This window comes from Helianthus annuus, chromosome 13 (genome assembly GCF_002127325.2).
Source record: "Helianthus annuus cultivar XRQ/B chromosome 13, HanXRQr2.0-SUNRISE, whole genome shotgun sequence".
NCBI lineage: Eukaryota > Viridiplantae > Streptophyta > Magnoliopsida > Asterales > Asteraceae > Helianthus > Helianthus annuus.
Window position 1 is genome coordinate 80,909,717 of NC_035445.2, and position 19,693 is coordinate 80,929,409.

The 19,693-nt window shown below is 36.2% G+C and overlaps 3 protein-coding genes across 6 annotated transcripts; 2 read left to right on the forward strand and 1 right to left on the reverse strand.

Annotated features, from left to right (window-relative positions):
• Nucleotides 1–970: 970 nt before the first annotated feature.
• LOC110898321 (putative white-brown complex homolog protein 30) lies at nt 971–8,189 on the reverse strand. Of its 3 annotated transcripts, none has more exons than XR_004877315.1 (14): nt 7,631–8,189; nt 7,480–7,556; nt 6,550–6,840; nt 5,842–5,905; nt 5,582–5,728; nt 5,444–5,478; nt 5,294–5,367; nt 4,312–5,111; nt 3,646–3,942; nt 3,158–3,574; nt 2,633–2,726; nt 1,760–2,049; nt 1,431–1,561; nt 971–1,361 (listed from the first exon to the last, which is right to left on the reverse strand). XR_004877315.1 is itself a non-coding variant. In XM_022145085.2 (14 exons), the coding sequence occupies exons 1-14, from the start codon at nt 7,855–7,857 to the stop codon at nt 1,208–1,210; spliced, it is 3,153 nt and encodes a 1,050-aa protein (XP_022000777.1). In that variant the 5' UTR covers nt 7,858–8,189; the 3' UTR covers nt 971–1,207. The 3 variants fall into 3 exon arrangements, 2 of the variants coding, with proteins under 2 accessions (XP_022000777.1, XP_022000778.1); XM_022145085.2 differs by having other exon boundaries at nt 2,578–2,726; XM_022145086.2 differs by having other exon boundaries at nt 974–1,361; nt 2,578–2,726; nt 7,480–7,552; nt 7,631–7,698.
• Nucleotides 8,190–9,783: 1,594 nt separating this feature from the next.
• LOC110898322 (serine/threonine-protein kinase PCRK2) lies at nt 9,784–12,389 on the forward strand. The gene is made up of 5 exons (XM_022145088.2): nt 9,784–9,938; nt 10,275–10,637; nt 10,819–11,082; nt 11,176–11,298; nt 11,779–12,389. The coding sequence occupies exons 2-5, from the start codon at nt 10,290–10,292 to the stop codon at nt 12,145–12,147; spliced, it is 1,104 nt and encodes a 367-aa protein (XP_022000780.1). The 5' UTR covers nt 9,784–9,938; nt 10,275–10,289; the 3' UTR covers nt 12,148–12,389.
• Nucleotides 12,390–15,175: 2,786 nt separating this feature from the next.
• On the forward strand, nt 15,176–18,737 carry LOC110898323 (serine/threonine-protein kinase PCRK1). Of its 2 annotated transcripts, none has more exons than XM_022145090.2 (5): nt 15,176–15,329; nt 16,419–16,809; nt 17,236–17,496; nt 17,723–17,845; nt 17,947–18,731. In XM_022145090.2, the coding sequence occupies exons 2-5, from the start codon at nt 16,444–16,446 to the stop codon at nt 18,505–18,507; spliced, it is 1,311 nt and encodes a 436-aa protein (XP_022000782.1). In that variant the 5' UTR covers nt 15,176–15,329; nt 16,419–16,443; the 3' UTR covers nt 18,508–18,731. The 2 variants fall into 2 exon arrangements, with proteins under 2 accessions (XP_022000782.1, XP_022000783.1); XM_022145091.2 differs by lacking the exon at nt 15,176–15,329 and adding an exon at nt 15,372–15,483 and having other exon boundaries at nt 17,947–18,737.
• The last annotated feature ends 956 nt before the right edge of the window (nt 18,738–19,693 follow it).

Consider the following 19,693-nt stretch of genomic DNA (forward strand, 5'->3'; position numbering starts at 1 on the left):
TTGACTACCGGTTGCTCATTACTCATCCGTTATGAGTTGAAGAAACAAATACCTATATAGGCCTGGCAAACGGGTCGGGTCGGGCAGGTTTGAGTTGCGTGTCAAAACAGGTCGGTCCAAAAAAAGGTCATTTTAGTTTGGGTCAGAACGGGTTTCGGGTCAAAACGGGTTGGTTTAAGAAAATGTTATTTTGACTTTCTGGTTTTCGGCACCGGTTACACGCAATCATGTGTCGGTTTATGCATGTTTAAATGCCTGTTACACGTATCCCAATGCCGGTGACGCGTGCGGAGCTGATTACACGTATTGAGGCCGGAAAACGTGTGCCTACCGCCACGTTACTTGGCCCTGACACACACTTAACCAATCATCGATACGTAACTGGCGCTGGTTATACACGTTAAGGCTTAGTCGGTTACGCATTTTTAATACATGGATTCTTACATACGCAAATGCCAAATATTATACTTTACTCAAAAAATTTGTCTGCCAGAATAAAACACAACCACGAAATGGGTGATGCTTTCGGATGTACGACGGTTGGTGATAATCAGTGGTGGCGGTGGCGGGCGGCAATACGACGGCAGATATACAGTGGTTGATTATAAGCAGTGGTGGCAGCAGCGGTGTTCAGAGTACACCAGTAGATGATAATCGGTGGTAGGTCGGTCAGAAGTACAATCGGTAACCGGAAGCTTGGGACGGTGAGTTTTAACACCAATGCGCCCATCTGACCCTTTCTTAATGTTAATACCTACCCATTCTAACCCTTTCTCAGTCTTAATCATACCCGTTTCAACCCGTTCTCAGATTTTACTTGTTTTAGTTCAACCCGTTTTGACCCGTTTATCGATTTACTTTTGTCCAGAATCACCCGAATGGGTCATTATTAAGACCCATTTTGACCCAAAATTAAGTCTACGGGTCAGTGTTGCCAGGCGTATATATGGGTTACCTGTGGGTTATAAAATTCAAATTCAAAATAATCTATAATCATAAAAATATTTATACAAAAAACATCTAGCTCTACAAGGATTTCTATTAATTGGGGTATCTAACATCTTTAACTCAAACCTTAATCCTTCCTACCAAGGGGTGTGTCCTCTAAAGTTGTTAATAATCAAACCTCAGACCTCATGCTTCTTGACTTACCAACACCGCCGATTGACCGATAAAAAAAGTCAACCCGTTAAGCTCAAACTTTCCACTACTTCGACCTCGACATCAAACATATGAAAGCTAGAACACGACAACCGAATCCGGTTGCCATAAGATAGCAAAGACATTTCTTCGAGTTATGAATATCAAAGTTAAATTTCTTCAACGCAGCACATCGTGTCATCAGCCAGACACCCGTGTACCTGCAAAAAAGACAAACGGGTCATGGCAGTTCCACACCCTCAATGATAGTATTTGCGCTCACGACTTACTCTTTTGCATTTGCGGTAACAAACGCTTCCAAAGCCCATCTCGGGAATACAAATCGTGATACTAATGAAACCGCAGAAGTTTTATCCTGATTTGCAATGAGAGTCAAAACCACAGGAAGAAGTACAGACCACTGAAAAGAATTTACAGATAGAGTTAGTATATGTATATGTATATGTATATGTATATGTATATGTATATGTATATGTATATGTATATGTATATGTATATGTATATGTATATGTATATGTATATGTATATGTATATGTATATGTATATGTATATGTATATGTATATGATGAACGAGTGGTTATTTTGAAAGACGAAGTACCAACTGGGCTTGGCTGAACTCAAGCGAAATGGCGAGTGTATAAGATATGCCGGTGACACAATAAACAAGGCATAACAAAACCAAATAATTCGACTCGAAGCTTGATCTAGGATAGCTGAAAAAATAGAACATGCAAAGATAAACTAACGGCTTCATGACTACATTTAAAAGGTCCATCGTATCTTTCGCCAGGAAATAAGATAAACTGTTCATGCCACTCGCGCTCTCCCTCCTGTACTGTAATTTATCCGAAGAAAATGTCCTCAAAGCTCCAATCATGCATAACAGAGCTGAAATCATAAAACAAGAACAAATTTATAGGGTTTTTTTTTTTTGACAAATTTATACTTTAAATAAAGTAAAATGTCATTTTCGTCGTTGATGTTTGGCTAGTTCTGCGACTTTCGTCCAAAGGTTTATTTTTCCGCATCTGGGTCCAAAAGGTTTGAAATCTTGCCATTTTCATCCGGCTCGTTAACTCCGTCTGTTTTTCTCCGTTAAGTCAAGGGTATTTTCGTTTTTTGTTAACTTAAAGGGCAATTCGGTCTTTTTCACTTTATGTGCAAGCATTTAGCATAATGTACTTAAAGGGCAATTCGGAAATTGCCCTTTAAGTTAACAAAAAAGACGGAAATACCTCTAACTTAACGAAGAAAAATGGATGGAGTTAATGAGTTGGATGAAAATGGCAAGATTTCAAACCTTTTGGATCCAAATGCGGAAAAACAAACCTTTGGACGAAAGTCACAAAACTGGTCAAACCTCAGGGACGAAAATGGCATTTTACTCCTTTAAATAAGATTATATTTTTAACTTACAAACAGCGATAACGGTATATTGGTAACCGGAATATCCAAACGACACGTCACTCACTTCGGCCATGGTTCCTAAACATGCTCCAGCAAGCAAAAGAATTATATAATCTGCTGCTTGTACTCTAGCGTCTCTCAATCGCTGTTTAGCAACCCTGTACGTGCAAATGAGAATTTGTCATTTATTTATATATTAATTTAGAACGCCGTGATGAATAATAGTCATTTTGTCCTTTAGTCTATTTCGTCATTTAGTGTAAACTTTCATTTTCACTCCATGAAGTTTAATCATTGTATTTGTTTTCCTTTTTCTTTTACCGATTTACTTTTTCTATCCCTAAACTTTAAAAAATTTATAATTTCAATAAAGTTGTTGGTATAAATTCGACTTCGTCTACGTTTCAAGTGAGGCACTTAATTGGTGTTAGACATTCGTGGTTTTGCTTTACGTTTTTCCCAGTTTTGGTCGTCGTCAGGTTAGCATGGTAAGCACCAGGAGTTACTCGACCCGATAAGTCAGGGGTAGTGAAGTAATTATATTCTAAGAAACAAAAATAAAATGATATTATTAATATTTGTATATTACCTTCCAATGTAATATCTGTACTGCCTAAAAACACCAGGAGTTACTCGACCCGATAAGTCAGGGGTAGTGAAGTAATTATACTTTTCAACTTCCCGTTGACTATCCGCATGCTCAACGGGTTCAACATGTGCCGATGATGAACCGTTTTCTTCACATAAATGCAACATATCAGGCGGTACACGGTACCCGTTGTGAAGCATCCATTTTACGGGAAGCTGCTGAGCTGTCACATTCCCACCCGGTTTCGTTATACCTTCGAGAATATCGATTAAGTGATCAGGCGTATTTACACGGTCGGGAATCGTGATTCCCATACCCCCAAAGTACTCCTCAACTTTCTCAACTGGCCCGTGGTACACGGTTAGACCGCCTTTTGCTAGAAGTATCAAATCGTCAAACATCTTGTACAACGAGTAACTGAAAAAGAAAACCGTCATGCTTCCTTTCATAACAACTAAAACCGTAATGTAAGTGCGGTTATATAATACCTTGGCTGGTGTACGACCATGCTTATGTTGACCCCTTCTAGGGCTTCACGTCGAAGGGCTCTAAGAAGTAAACTAGAAGACGCACTGTCTAACCCGGATGTTGGCTCGTCTAATATTAATAGTGACGGTTCCATGACCATTTCGAGCCCGACATTGACCCGTTTCTTTTGACCCCCGGAAATCCCACGTTTTTCAACTGTCCCGACTTTAGAATCTCTCACTCCTTGCAACCCCAACGACTCGATTACTCTTTCGGTTATTAGAACTTTATCGGCTTTTGGTATATCAGCTGATAGTCTGATACAGAACAAAGAGTCGGTACATAATAAAAATGAGTAAAATGCTTTTTCGTAGTTTGGCCAGTTTTGCGACCTTCGTCCAAAAGTTTGTTTTTTCCGCATCTGGATCCAAAAGGTTTGAAATGCCCTTTAAGTTAACAAAAAGACGGAAATACCCCTGACTTAACGGAGAAAATGGATGGAGTTAACGAGCCGGATGAAAATTGCAAGATTTCAAACTTTTTGGATTGAGATGCGGAAAAACAAACCTTTGAACGAAAGTCGCAAAACTAGCCAGACCTCAGGGACGAAAATGGCATCTTACTCATAAAAAAATAATAGGAATGATTTGTCGGAATGATTTATCGCGTAAAATGCAAGCATATACCTACAACGAGCACTGAACCGGAGGTTTTCTTCTACGGTCAAATCTCCATGAACGATGTCATCTTGTGGTACAAAGCCGACGATTTTTTTATACGAGTGGATAGATTCGTTTTTCCCGTTTATCAAAATCATCCCGGACATGTTACATCCGGTTATCTTTCCGGTCAAAGCAGATAAAAACGTCGTCTTTCCGGCGCCTGAAGGGCCCATTACAGCCGATATTCTACCCGGCAAAATCTTTCCACTGACACACCTCATAATATTCTTTCGCTTTCCTTTTAACGTTAACGTTAGCTCCTTAAACGCGACTTCAATCCTAGGCCGTTTCCGTAAAGAAATACCCTCGCCATCATACATCATGTCCATGTTCATCCCGTCCATTGCTTTCTCTCTCTCGATTTGACCATACGCGTATTTGAATATTTGACTTCTCGTATGTAATTCTTTCGAAGCTTTACGCGCGTGCTTTGTGTTTATACTTTTATCTCCGCTTTCCAAATTTGAACTACTTTTATCTTCCAAATTATCATCGATCGAATGCGTGTCTTTCTTGTTCACTTGTGGTCCAGTTGCGTTTTTGGTTTTCGTTCGTGTGAATGTCCGTGACAGCGTTTCTTGCAACCCTTGTAATCCCGACGGTTTCCAATTATCTTTTGAAGCTCTTGACTTTTGTCTTGCTTGTGCCGCATCTCGTGCGTATTGCGCCGCTGCTTCTCGGGATTTCGCTTGTTTTTCGTATCGTGTCGAGATTACTTGGTCTGAGCAATTATATACGACAATCAGTATAGCCGTCAGCAAAGCCTGCAAAACACAATTGCATAGCATTACATGTTATACAAACCAGTACCAAAACCGTAAACTTCGGTTCGGTTATTTGTGCAGTTCGGGTTTTTTTTTCGGTTCGTTTAAATCGGTTTTTTTGGTTTCAGTTCGGTTTTTCGGTTTTCTGCTCACCCCTACCCTCTTATTAAATGATCGCTTACAATGAGCAAAACTCCGAAAACCTGCATGCTCGGAATTTCGGTTCCCTTCTCGCACTGCGTGCCAGCAAAGCATCCTGCGTATATTTAACTCAAAATACTAAATCTTTATAACACGAAGATCACACAGATATATGTGCATTAAAAACTTACGGTATTTAACTCTAGAGCCCATCCTGCAATAATATCTGCAATCAAACAAAAAATAATTAAGCATGAACGAACGCGTATCGGAATGATAAATGAAAAAAACGTCTATGCATGGGTAGGCTATGGAAATGTTATAAATACCCTCGAGGGCATTCGATTTTCTTGATAGTTGTTGGACAATAATATCCTGGATCGCAAAAAATCTCGTTACCCAAATGTACGGGGACCCACATATCAGCTGCACCGCAAGTATGATTCGGCTTGCCTGAAGGTAATTGGTAATGGTATCTGTAAAAAGATTTCTAAGAATGTATGTCTTAATACTGTAGATATAAGTTATATAACCCATGTATAATGTGTAAAGATGATAATTGATGATCGAATTTTAAATAATCACTTACGGCAAACAAATCCCGGTTGCTGGATTGAGTTTCGCAACAGGGCAGTGCGCGCCCAATGGGCATGCTGCAGGCATGAATCAACATAAAATGAAAAAAAAAAAAAAGATTGTAATGAATGCTAGGGCTGCAAACGAACCAAACGTTCAGCGAACAGTTAGTGAAGCAACCGTTCGGCGGGAAGTTCGTTTGTGTTTGTTCGTTTATTAAACAAACGAACACAAACGAGAAATTCCGTTCGTTTAGTTAAATGAACGAAGATGAACAGAGGCCGTGTTCCTTCATTTATGTTCGTGAACTTTCGATTACGTGTTCGTTTATGTTTTATAGTTCATTAGTCTTTTTAGTTTGTATATTTTATTTAAATACTTCAAAATTCCCAAAAATAAAATATTTATCAAGTGTCAGTGCATTATATATTTTATTCATGAACGCTTGTTTGTGTTCGTTTGTTTCTATTTGTGTTCATGAACATTAGTTAGTGTTCATCAACGTTCGTTTTCATTTGCTGCCTAAAATTAACAAACGAATACGAACACGTTCATTTCCTTAACAAAACGAATACGAACACAAAATCCCATTCGGTAAGTGTTCATGAACAGTTCTTGAACACATATATTTCTTAACAAACAAACACGAACAAGGTCTTGTTGCAGCCCTAACGAATGCCATAAAGTTGACAACTTCAATGATTTAGTGAAGTTAACTTACGGATCATGCATGTGAGACCTTCGGGGCAGAAGAAACCCTCGCAACATGGCTTACTGTTTGATGTTCTGAAAGGCATTTTTTTAGGATTTGTTTCATTGTAATCGTATTTCTGGCCCGGATTGGCTGCACTGGCCCAGCCCGCCTCACATCCGGAAGACCATGACGTCAGATTACAGTTTCGGTTAGGTTCTAAGAAGTGAGATTCAGAAATGCTTTGGTCACCAGCATTTCTTAAAAAGCTTGTGAAGTATACTTTAAGTTCCGCTACGGTACACAATCGAATTGGGAGGTCTGAAATTGAGTAATAGTTAGTTAATATGGGTTTTTTTTTTTTTTTTTTTTGCGGTTCCTAACATATTATTGGATTGGTTCCGAAAGGAACATGTTCCTAGCTATATGGGGGAAGGTTAACGTACAATAGTCCTTAACGTGAGATGCGTACAGTAGTAAATTACTCATGTTATAAAACTCAAACCCTAATCACGCATGGACAGAAAACCATAATCACACATGAACAAAAACCACAATCAGGAACGGCAACTATAATCACGCATGTGGTCACCAAAAAAACAACAAAATCACGCATGAGTAAACCCTAATCACGCATGTTATATTCATAATTAGTAATTACGCACGTTATGCATACGCATCGCACGTTAAGGACTATTGTATTTTAAACTTTTTTTTCTATATGTATATAACAAGAAATTCTATACTAATTACGCACGTTATGCATACGCAGTTAAGGACTATTGTATTTTAAACTTTTTTTTCTATATGTATATAACAAGAAATTCTATAGTAATTACGCACGTTATGCGTACGCATCGCACGTTAAGGACTATTGTATTTTAAACTTTTTTTCTATATGTATATAACAAGAAATTTGATAGCTTTATTTCCAAGAATAACATAACAGGGATGAATAACCTTGCATCTTTTCTTGGCACTTCTGGAAGAATCTATCTCTACCTTGGAAGTCAAAAGCTCCATGAAAATCTTTCTTTCTAGAACAGAACAGAACACAGATATAAGTTAAAAAAAAAAAAAAAAAAAGGTATTAAAAAAAATGATTACTTACACATCTTCTGTGCAAAATCCTATCTCTTTTTCAATTTCTGGCTGGAATTTTTCAACAGTTTTGTTAAACCTTGCAAGAAAAAGATTTGAAAGAATGGGTGAGACTCGAGGTACAGGTTTACGTGAAGGAGCAGCCTTTTGGCACCAAACATTTTGACCCACAAGAAATATTGAAACGAAGATCAAGTATTTAACCCAAAAGGGGTTGATCCTCGTGTCTCCATTCATATTCTTATTCACAATGCAATAGAATCATGACTAATGAATGACCCACGAAACGAAACCAATGGGTTGGGTGTTCACTGTTTGTTGATTCTTGGTGAATTTCTTTTACAGGAACGTGGATAGCGAAATGGGTGTTGCGAAATGTTGATGATTTTGACAAAAGTTGGATGATTGGTGAGGGTGAATGGGTTGAAGATTGATTGGAGTAGTTGGAGTGGAGAAGCATGGTTTTCGGATGAAGAAATTGCGGGAGAAATTCATGGAAAGAATGTAGGAGGAATTCACAAGAATCCCCAAATTTTACCGTTAGATTGGAATCCACTTGTGAATTGGAGGGAGGTAAGACACAAAAACCCTAATTTACTCTATCTTACTTTAGGTGAGTTTAAAATCGAATTTTAGGTGGTTCAACCTTAACCACGTATAGGGCTGTTCAAACTGCTAAGCATTCGAGCACGTTCGATGCTCGCTTGAAAAATGCTTTTAGGTGGTTTAACCATGAAGAGGTATGACCCGGATTAACCCATGGCATTATAGCCTAGTGGTATTTTGGTGGTGGAATAAGACTTATGACCATTAGGTCATGGGTTCGATTCCCACAAAGGGGGTTTTTCCTAGATTTATTGGGTTTCCTCCTGAATTGGTGTATAGACATTATTGCCTAGTGGAGATGGATATGATCGGGTGGTTCTGCTGGTGGCAGGATGATACTCCAGTGATCTGTCACTGATCCAAATTTGCCGTTCAAAAAAAAAAAGGTATGACCCGGATTACATCCAAAATACCCCTAATTCCATATTCGACCCAGGTCGCATTTATTATTAAAGTTAGTGATGCATATGTGGTCTAACGGGTAAAAGAAAAGATATATGTAACTAATTTGAATAAGAGATATTAACATCCTTAATTAATACGAATATCAAGCGTCGTTGTCTCTAAGATATGAGGAAAAGGGAAACCGTGATTCCTTGTCTCAACAAATACTCGCTGGTAAAGGTTAATGCATTCTCATACACAGTCACAAATGGCAAACTTTAAACTTATACTCTCAATTCTTTACCATCTTAATCACTCTTCATGTGGCAAGACTGACAATGTTTGTTTTGAAGAAACCAACCACCTAGAAATCATGAAGTATTCAGAGTCAAGGATCATTCAGAGAAAACCGCTTGATGCCTAATGCATGTTGGTGGGACTGTCAGTGGTTATTTTTAAAGTTGAAACTGTTGGCGGCTAACGACGAATAGTTTAGATTCCTTTTTTCCATCCAAATAAACTTTCCAAATAGTGTGAGCAATGTTTTAAAAACTGGTTTTTAAATCGTACCGTGTTAGGCTCAGAAATGGTTCAACTGGTTGAACCAGGTTATACCGTGCGGTTCAACCGGGTTGACTAATTAATCCTATAAATCCATAAAATACAATTTTTACTCAAAAAATAATCAAAAACTACATCATTTCATAATAAAAAATATTCCAAAAGTTAATCCATAATAAAAAATAATCCAAAAATTCACTATTTGTACCTTTTTGGAGGCTACGTTTTACTAAGAAGGTAAATCGTCACATTTTTTGGCCATGAAAGATTAAAAGTCCAAATTTTAAGCATTGACTTGGTACCGGTATACCGGTTTAAACAGGTATAACCTAATTTACCGCCGGTACAACTTCTTTGTCGTTCCCTCAATTTACCGGTATGATTCGTGTCAAGCATCCGGTCTAACCAGTTCAATCGGCCGGTATAAACCGGTTTTTAAAACATTGAGATTTGAGTGTGAGGGTTAGGCTGTCGTGAATTATTTTTTATATTATAACTTTCAAAACATTACAAGGGTTAGAATCTTTAAGACAAAACGTGTAGCATCTTTAGAATATAGTTTTCTCAATCATAATAAAACGTGTTGTGGACTTGTGTACGCGGGTAAATCATTACTAAAAATGTTAATTCTTATAATAATTTGTATGCAATGTTTACTACATATTCGCTTGTTACTTTCGGTTGACTTTTCGCAAAGGGTCTCTCCCTTTCTTGGGATTGTGCTCAAGATCATGCTTATTATTCTCAGCTGAATCCTGTGTTTTCATGTAAGCATCATATCTTTCTTTGGCAATCCTTTATGGGTTTTGTCCAATTTTTCGATTGTTTCTGTAAATCATTGTTAGGTTGTGTCGAAATTAGTATGCTTCATTGCTTTGTCTTTATTCTGCTTCATACTACTTCATACATAGTGTGATTACCAGTTTGAGGGTTCACTTTCTTGATATTATTGTCAGTTGACTTAATAGGATTTCTGTTTGACCAATTATGGAAAAGTTTGAGTGGTTATTCTTAAATACAGATTTTGATTCTTGAATCTTGAACCTTGAATCTTAAATTTTGAATCTTGAATCTTGAAGTGAGTTATCTGTTTCTCATGCCAGTGAAGGGTTAAAAAAATGGTTTTCTGTATGCGATTATGGTCGTCTGGTGATGCACAAGAAACCCAATCTGGTGAAAATTATGTTACCGCCCATTCACATTTTGATCAGGGACCGCCGGGGGCTGCATCCACTTCTCGAAGTGTAGATTATATAAGCTCGGGTGTCCCGAATCTGAATGGGAGATCCACCACTCTTCGGGAATTCAAACTTGCTGAGCTTAATGAAGCCACTAAAAACTTTGACCAGTCTACCAAGATTGGGCAGGGTGGATTTGGGAGTGTACATTTGGGGGTGATTAAGGGGTCAGAGCCCCCGTTTGATTATATTCAAGTGGCTGTGAAGCGCGGTAAAAATGATCCGAATGTAAGTCTTCCTTAAACTTTCCATAAAAAGAAAGTCAAATGTTACAAGATGTTTAACAAGTTTAATGTTTGTTTCTCGTAGTTACGTATGAATGATCCTGTTGTGTGCTGGTTTTCGGTTAATTTCGGTTGGGATTCGGTTAATGGTTTGGTTATTGCTCACCCCTAGTTTTGTGTGACAGGTACCGAGGCAATGGCAGACAGAAGTGGATTGTCTTGGGAAGATTCAACATCCGAACCTTGTGAAGCTAATCGGCTACTGTTATGAACAACACGGAAATGAAAGCCACCGGCTTTTGGTGTATGAATACATGGCTAACGGAAGCTTAGATCATCATTTATCGGGCAAGTCAAAGCAACATATCTCTTGGCCCGTGAGACTAAATATAGCCCGCGATGCTGCTATTTGTTTAAAATACCTACATGAGGGAATGCGAGACAACCAGGTGGTGTTCAGATACGACAGTTATCACTTTTTCTCGAGTGTTTTCTTTGTTTGATATTATCTTAACTAACATTGTCTGAATTTAACGCTGTAGATCATATTTAGGGATTTTAAACCCTCGAATGTTCTTCTTGACGAGAACTGGAATGCGAAGCTTTCCGATTGCGGCTTTGTTAGGGAAGGTCCTCAAGAAGGACGGTCTCATGTCTCGACATTGGTATTTTTTTTTGTCTATTTGGTAATTATGTGTTAAAATCAAATTAATGAGTCTTTGACCGGAATTAGGGGTGTTTTTCTGGTTTTTTAATCGGGTTTCGGGTTATACGGGTTGGGTTATTCGTGTTTTTTGTTATCCGTAACCAGACCCAAATAAGCTTCGGGTTATTCGGTTTCGGGTTTATTTGGGTCGGCTTAATCGGTATACCAGTTTCGGGTTTATTTGGGTCGGCTTAGTCGGTATTCAGGTCGGTTTTCGGGTTTCGGTTGAAAAAAAACACCCCTAACCAGAATTTATGTGCGTTTTATCGATCTCTAGGTTGTCTTTCAATCTTTGATATTAGGTCAAAGCATAATGGACATGTATCATTTATGTCTATGGATTTCTTTTAGGCAAATTGCATAACCAGATTTCCTCATATATCTATTTATTTTCAAAAAATAAAATTAAAATTTCTAGTACTGTTAAATATATATTCAGGTAGTAGGAACTACGGGATATGCAGCCCCTGAATACATTCAAACGGGGCGCCTAACATACAAGATCGACGTATGGAGTTATGGCATCTTTCTTCAGCAACTGATCACGGGTCGACCTCCAGCTGTCCAAAAAAACTCCGAAATAAAATCTAAATGCACGGGATGGGTATGCTGCTGCACGTGTGCAGGAAAGCCAAACACAACAGTTGACCCGAAGCTTGGAAACGAGTATTCTGAAAGATCAATGCAAAAGATATCTTTTGTTGCTGAAAAATGCTTGGTCAGGGATCCAAACTTAAGGCCAACGATGAGTGAGGTACTGGTAATGGTGACCGAGGCTATAGCATTGCAGACTCAGCAACCTCTGTAGATTTTTTTATTTAAATGAATTTATTTTTAAAACGTTATAAGTTTTCAATTGGACTCTCGATACTTTCCTTTGCATAGTCGTGGTGCTAAGGTTGTGTCGACTATTTTTTGACTTGTCAAAACCGGGCTTGTTGTGTGTATCTATAGAAATTGTGGTTTTTTTTTTTTTTTTTTTTTTTTTTTGACATTTGTAAAGAATGTGTAGTTTTGAGTTTGAAGGCTTTACTTTAAAGCTTATACATATGATGAAGGATCTTAATTTTATGTTTTTTGTTTTCCAATTTGAATATATACATAAATGGATTTTAACATGATTTTGGATGTTCAGATTTAGTAAACTTTGAGAAAATATCCATTTGATATGTTTTACCATATTATCCCATGCTTTGGTTGCCATTTTTGTGAGTTTGCAATCCTTCAAATGTATGTTGGTTTCATTTTCTGTTAAAGTTTTTTTTTATTTTTTTACGAGAACGTGTTTGGGAAAACTTTCGGGTTCTATTAATATAGTGCTAACTCCTAACTAGTTAGACTAGCTAAAACGTTGTTTATGTTGGACACGTGGCCTTCAAGAAGTTAAGGCACTAGTGGAAGCTGTATTTGGACCAGGGACCTATATAGGTATACAACTAAAGATTGTGTAGCTTCGCGGTATCAATGTGTGATTAAAAAATTGTCTCTTTTCATGAAGTTTAGGGCTAGAGTTTAGAGTTCTAGTCCCGTGATGAATAAATACTAAATCTAATAGTAGTATTAGAAAATGTATGAGTTAACAGATAAAATAAGATAAATAAGAGTACAAAATAGTTAATACTTAATAGTAGCCACATGGGTATTAGAATTTAGCTTAACATGTGTTCTACATCCTTATTAATACATGTGGAATATACAAACTCTTCGGATATATGTCTTCTTCTCTGATTACGCCTCAAATGCATGCCTCGTATATTTTATATGTATATTACATATTAAACCCACCTTGAGTTTTAAGAGAATAATAATTACATTTATATTTAAACAACAGTTTTTTATGTCATATAAGATTTCACATTTATAATTACAAGATACACAGAAAAAAATTCACGTATTTACTTTACATTCAAACTTCGTAAAAAATATCATAAATCTTAAATAAAATGAAGTGTCTTTGTGAAAAGTGGATACACAAAAAAAAGTGTATAAAAAAAGCAAAAATGAAAAAGTAAAAATATCATATATATAAGACATTTTGATGATATGCGAACATTATGATTTACTTTAAAAAATGACAAACTCATACAATATTCTTTTGTAATTAAATAATTTAAAATCTTAATTATTTTCCCATTTTATTGTGATGCGTGTATATATAATAATTATGAAAGTAACATGAAAAGTGTGAAAAGCAAGTTAAGTCCTTTCCTGGAAAACACCAAGAAGGAGATAGGATGGTGCCCACCAAGAATGCCCGCAGCCAACAACCCTTGTGTTAGCCGTTTCGGTCAATAAAAATCAGTCTTTATCTAACGTTATTAACTATAAAAAAATATATTTAATACATATAATATGTTAAAAATAAAAAATGATTTTAAACTACACATATAACTAAATTTAAACTCTCCTATTTATTTTTAGAACGGCGACACACTTCCTAATTCTATAGTAACTAAAATCCATTTAAATACCTACAATACGGTTTGAACCTTAATTACTAGGTTGAGGGGAATTTACGGATCTCATTGAATAAAAGACCTCTTGCCTCACATATTTTAACTTAAAGTGTTTTACCATTTTAACAATTAGAGATATATATAAATAAATAACTAAATATATGGTAATAGTTTTAAGAAAAAAAAGAGTGCTAATTTTTTGAGCTACCCACAAGTTGCCTTTGGTTGACTAGACCCTCCCCTCCTTCCTCGACCTTGATTTCGTCCTTACTCAAAACTCTTTCACATTTTCATGCTTACCTCAGAATCTATGCACAATATAATTATTTCTGTTTTTTTTTAAATACATCCAATAGTCATGAATGTGATATTTAAAGCATTCACAATGCATCCCACCCTCCGTATATTTTATGACTATATTTTAGATAATAGTTTAAAGAAACCATCCAAAACACCACTCTATTACATTCTTTATAGTAGACAATATTTTAAAGAAAATAAAAGTAAACCTTTATATTTAGAGGCTTAAATCTAAGCTTCTATAATTTATTGTGAGTGTATATGAAAGAGAAAAAAGTTAATAAAATTAACTATTTGTGAATAAGATAAATATAGAGATAAAGATGAAGAATGGGATGTCATTTAATATTTTTTTTAGATAAGTGTATCTTTTAATTAATTTATATAGATAAAAAAAGAATGGGATATGAATGCTCTAATAATCACTTAAATAAATATCTACCTCATATGATACATAAAAAAATACTCAAAATCACGTATACGAGTAATTAAAACTTTTGGTTATGTATACAAAGAAGCAATTTTGTCATTCTATGATACTAACCTGATATAAAAAAGAATAAAAAACAATTTTGATTAAAAATTATTTTTAAAGGGATGCTATGGTGTTGATACGTGACATTATTTGAAATCATTTATTTTAACTAATATATAGAAAAAAAAAGTAGAGACAACAATAAAAACACCATTATATTAGAATCTCTAAAATAGAGAGAATCTTACAAAACTAAAGTATATCTCAATATTTAGAAGCTCATATTTAGCCATCTATATTTTATAATGAGTGTGTTGTAAAAAAGAAAAATAATAATAATAATAATAATAATAATAATAAATGTTTGTGAATAAAATAGAGAGTTAAATGTGTGAGACTTTTAAAAAAATAATAAATTTTATAAAAAATATGTTTTCAATTATGTTATAGTTAAAGTCTTGAACTTGAAGATGAGCTTAATGTGAATACTCAAAAGGTTACTATCATTGGAATATATATAATAATAATTATATTATATTATAATGATGATTAAAATTGATGAGGAGGACATTTTTATCCTACATATTATAAAGATAAAGAAAAAAACAATCTTTGTGCCATTGGGTATTTTGACTTTTCTTCATTTGTTTAGCCATTAGATTTCTCCTCCAGCTGCTGCCCCTTGTATACTCTCCCTCTTCTCCTTCTACACCTTCTCAGATCTTTTGGAATAAATATCCAAAAATTAATCTTATTCAGGTGAATTTTTTTTTTTTTTTTTGTTCAATTATGACTTCAATTACATGATTTATGTTTAAATCAATCTGGGTTCATTCATTTGAGTGTAAAGTTTGTAACTTTTGAGTCTGTGATGATACCAAACTTATTTTCTTGAATTTATATCCGGTTAAAGGTGAGTTCTTGTGTTAAATCATTAAGATTTTTTTTTTTTTTTTTACTTCTGCAGCAGGGTTTTGTTGACTAATTATCAGTTTTTTTTTTTTTTTTTGTATAGAACTTGACTTTTTGTGAAGATATGTTATAACAAATTCTGGATAATTTATTATCATATGATTTTGTGCAGAATTCCCATAATATTAATTTATAAAAAATCCAACATTTGTTGAAGATATGTGATCAGTTGATCTTGAATCTTGCAATTTTCATGTGATGGAGATATATGTATGTGTATGTGTGAATATGTGTGTCTTGTCCACAAATCCAAACTTGAATGTATATATGTATGTATGCGTATGTATATGCATATCTTAACGGGCCAGGCGGGTTCAGTTGACGTGTCAAACAGGTTCTGAGCAAAATGAGCTCGGGTCAAAACGGGCCGTTTAAAATAGTATATCTTTTGGGATAAACTCGAATATGCCGATTATAATCCAATTTCTTACAGCTGAGACCAGGGGCGCAGCTTAGGCATAGCCCAAGGGGGCGCCCGCCCCCCCGAGCTTTTCGATGCATAGTGTTATGAATAGTACTTTCGTATAGAAATTTTTTAGGTATATACGTTTCTGCCCCCCCCCCCCAGGTTTCGGAAAAATGGGGGGAGGGGGGGGGGAAGCTTCACCAATGGCTGAGACATTAAATGTTGGGAAGCTATTATAAGTATGTGTATGTGGATTTATGCATATGTGTCTTGTCCCCAACTCCAAACTTGAATTTTTTTATATATTTATGTGTGTATGTATATGCATATCTTAACGGGTCGGGCGGGTTAAGCTGATGAGTCAATATGGGTTCTGAGCAAAATGAGTTCGGGTCAAAACGGGTCATTCTAAAAAGTATATCTTGTGGTGTAAACTTAAACAATGCTAACTATAATCAAATTTCTTACAGCTGAGACATTAAATCTTGAGAGGCTATGAAGTGTTTTACATTCTCTCCCTGTGAAGAAAAGGAAGAAACAACAACAACTCCGACAAAATCGTTATCGATCACTTCTTTATTCACAGGAAGATCATGGACAGGATTCAATTCTCAAACCGTGTCTGACGTAAGCACAGCGTCGGCAGGCAGGACAAATGTTTATAGTTTTTCAAAAGGGCAAAGTAACCTTAAAGTCTTCACTTTCGCCGAACTCAAGGCGGCTACTAACGGTTTTAGTCGGTCCGCAAAGCTTGGTGAGGGTGGGTTCGGGTGTGTCTACTTCGGCTCCATCAAGTCCCCTCAAGATCCCGCTACAAAGATTCATGTGGCTGTCAAGCAGCTTGGCAGACGCGGTTTACAGGCAAGCATTTAATTATTTACTAGAGTAAAGTACACGGATGGTCTGTGTGGTTTACAAAAACTTTGGATTTGGTCCTTAGCTTTCCAAAAGTGCACGGATGGTCCGGTGGTTTGCACTTTGTAACGCATTTAGTCCTCAACTTTGTCAAAGGTCATATGGATGGTCCCTGTGGTTTCCACTTTGTAACGCATTTAGTCCCTAACTTTAGCATGCTGAAACCTTTAGATTTGTTAGGTGGGAACTAAATGCGTTACAAAGTGCAAATCACAGAGACCATCTGTGTACTTTAGAAAAGTTAGGGTCCAAATTCAAATTTTTGCTAAACCACAAGGACCATCCGTGTACTCTACTCTTATTTTTAAAAATCATATTGTCTAATGAATAAAACATGCAACTAATTATGTAATGTTTGGTTTGGTTTAATAGGGGCATAAAGAGTGGGTGACGGAGGTAAATGTTCTCGGGGTGGTTGATCACCCGAACCTTGTGAAGTTAATCGGTTATTGTGCGGAAGATGATGAAAGAGGCATCCAACGGCTTTTAGTTTATGAGTTTATGCCTAATAGAAGCGTGGAAGATCATTTAGCCGCTAGGGCTCAGAAACCTCTTTCGTGGGCCATGAGACTTAAAGTGGCCCAAGACGCAGCTCGTGGCTTGACATACCTACACGAGGAAATGGACATTCAGGTTAGAGCCGCATCCCCACATTTATTTATTTATTTTATTTTTTTGAACGGTAAAACTCTATGATTATAGAACAACGCCAACATATGCTGTAAAAACCCACGACATTTATTTTCTACAAACCATGACATTATATATGAATACATGATTTTGATTATTTAGTATCAAATAATCACTTTTGGGATGCGCGTCTAGGCTGATAGTTTTATCGTGTTTGATGTTTTTGTAGATTATCTTTAGAGATTTTAAATCTTCGAACATTCTTCTTGACAATCAATGGAACGCAAAGCTTTCGGATTTTGGATTGGCTAGATTAGGCCCTCAAGAAGGACTAACGCATGTCTCCACAGCGGTATGTTCATTCAAATGATTTTTCTAGACTTATATATTACATAATACATATACATGGTTAATTTGTTATTTATTCATGATATTGAATTATTATGTGATCAGGTTGTAGGAACCATGGGATACGCAGCTCCAGAGTACATCCAAACCGGGCGACTTAGAGCCCAGAGTGATGTGTGGAGCTACGGGGTTTTTCTATATGAACTTATCACGGGTAGGCGTCCATTGGATCGAAACCTACCCAAGAGCGAGCAAAAGCTTCTAGAATGGGTGAAACCGTATCTTGATTCAAGAAGGTTTCGGCTAATAGTTGATCCTAGGCTAGAAGGTAAATACTCAATGAAGTCGGCACAAAAGTTGTCGATTATAGCAAACAAGTGTTTGTCTAAGAACCCGAAAGCGAGGCCAAAGATGAGTGAGGTGTTGGAAATGGTTAACCAGCTCTTTGGGACCACACCAGAAGGAACCAGTCCTAGACCGCCTCCAAAGAGTCCGGTCCACGCGGTTCCTATTGTGGAGCCCATCGAGCCGGAGAATGTTTTTGTGGAGCCCACCGAGGGGAAAAAGACATCTGAGGATACACCAATTAAAACTAAGAGAAGGTTCATTGATATCAAATTTGGTGGGCTTTCAAGAATTTGGCCTTCAAAGCTCTTGAAAACTTGAACTCATGAGTAAATGTTAGTAAATGTCCTTCTTATCCCTGTTGTTGTATGCATAAGAGTGTAGTAAAGGTTAGAGGGAAAGGGTAAATTAGTAAATTTATGGGTATAGGAGTGAGTGAGATTGGTAAGAAATTTCTTTATATGAAATATTTTGTATAATTTGTAGGCAATGCCAATAAGCTTTGGATTATTTGTCTAAGAATATAAATAAGATTTGGATTATTAGTCAAAGAATGTTGCTTTCTTTGAATAACTAGGATTGCGACCCGCCGCAATGCGGCGGGACTTCTATAGTTATAAGTTATAACTAAGTCAATCTAGGACTCGCACATTATGTTAAACATGTCAAACGTGGAAAAAATAGACGATGTAAAAGCGTTCACCCACACATGCACGTTGCGTCGTGTTAACTCGCAAAATTTAGAATGAAACGCAAAAACGTTAAACTAAAGACGCACGTTGCAATGTGTTAAGTCACAAAATTTAGAACCAAGCATAAACCGAAAAATTTGTGGAAAATGAAAACTATAAAGGACCAAAGTTGAAAGTAAAAAAAGTTATGAGGATAGATTGCAAAAGATAAAAAGTTTTGGGTTAAAAGTAAAAAAAAAAACCATTTTGAGTTAAAAGTAATTTATGAAATACTTTTGGGTGAAAAGTAAAAAAAAAAATCAATTTTTTTTTTGGAAAACCCCCAAAGCCAAAGTTACGACAACCATATGCATAACCATTTTTTCTTTGAAAACCTCCCAAAGCACACCCCGCGTTGCGGCAGGGCGTAAAACGACGTCAAATAGTACTAATGTCACACAACCGTCATTGACCACCAACACTGACTCGACCTAGGATATGCGTGTTGCGACGAACCTGTCAAACATGAAAAAATAAAGGTAAAAACGTTGAACCACAAATACATGTTGCATCGTATTAACTCGAAAAATTTAGAACTATACGTAAAACGAAAATTTGTGAAAGATGAAAAGTATATGTGACAAAAGTTGTGAACTTAAATTGAAAATAATGAAAAGTTTTGGGTTAAAGTTAAAAAAATTATGTAGGGTTAAAATTGTAAAAGATAAAAACATTTGGGTTAAAAGTAAAAAAAACAACTTTTTTTTTTGAAAACACCCAAAGCATAATGTACAAGTGATGATGCACAAAAAAGTTGTAAACTTATATATGGAATA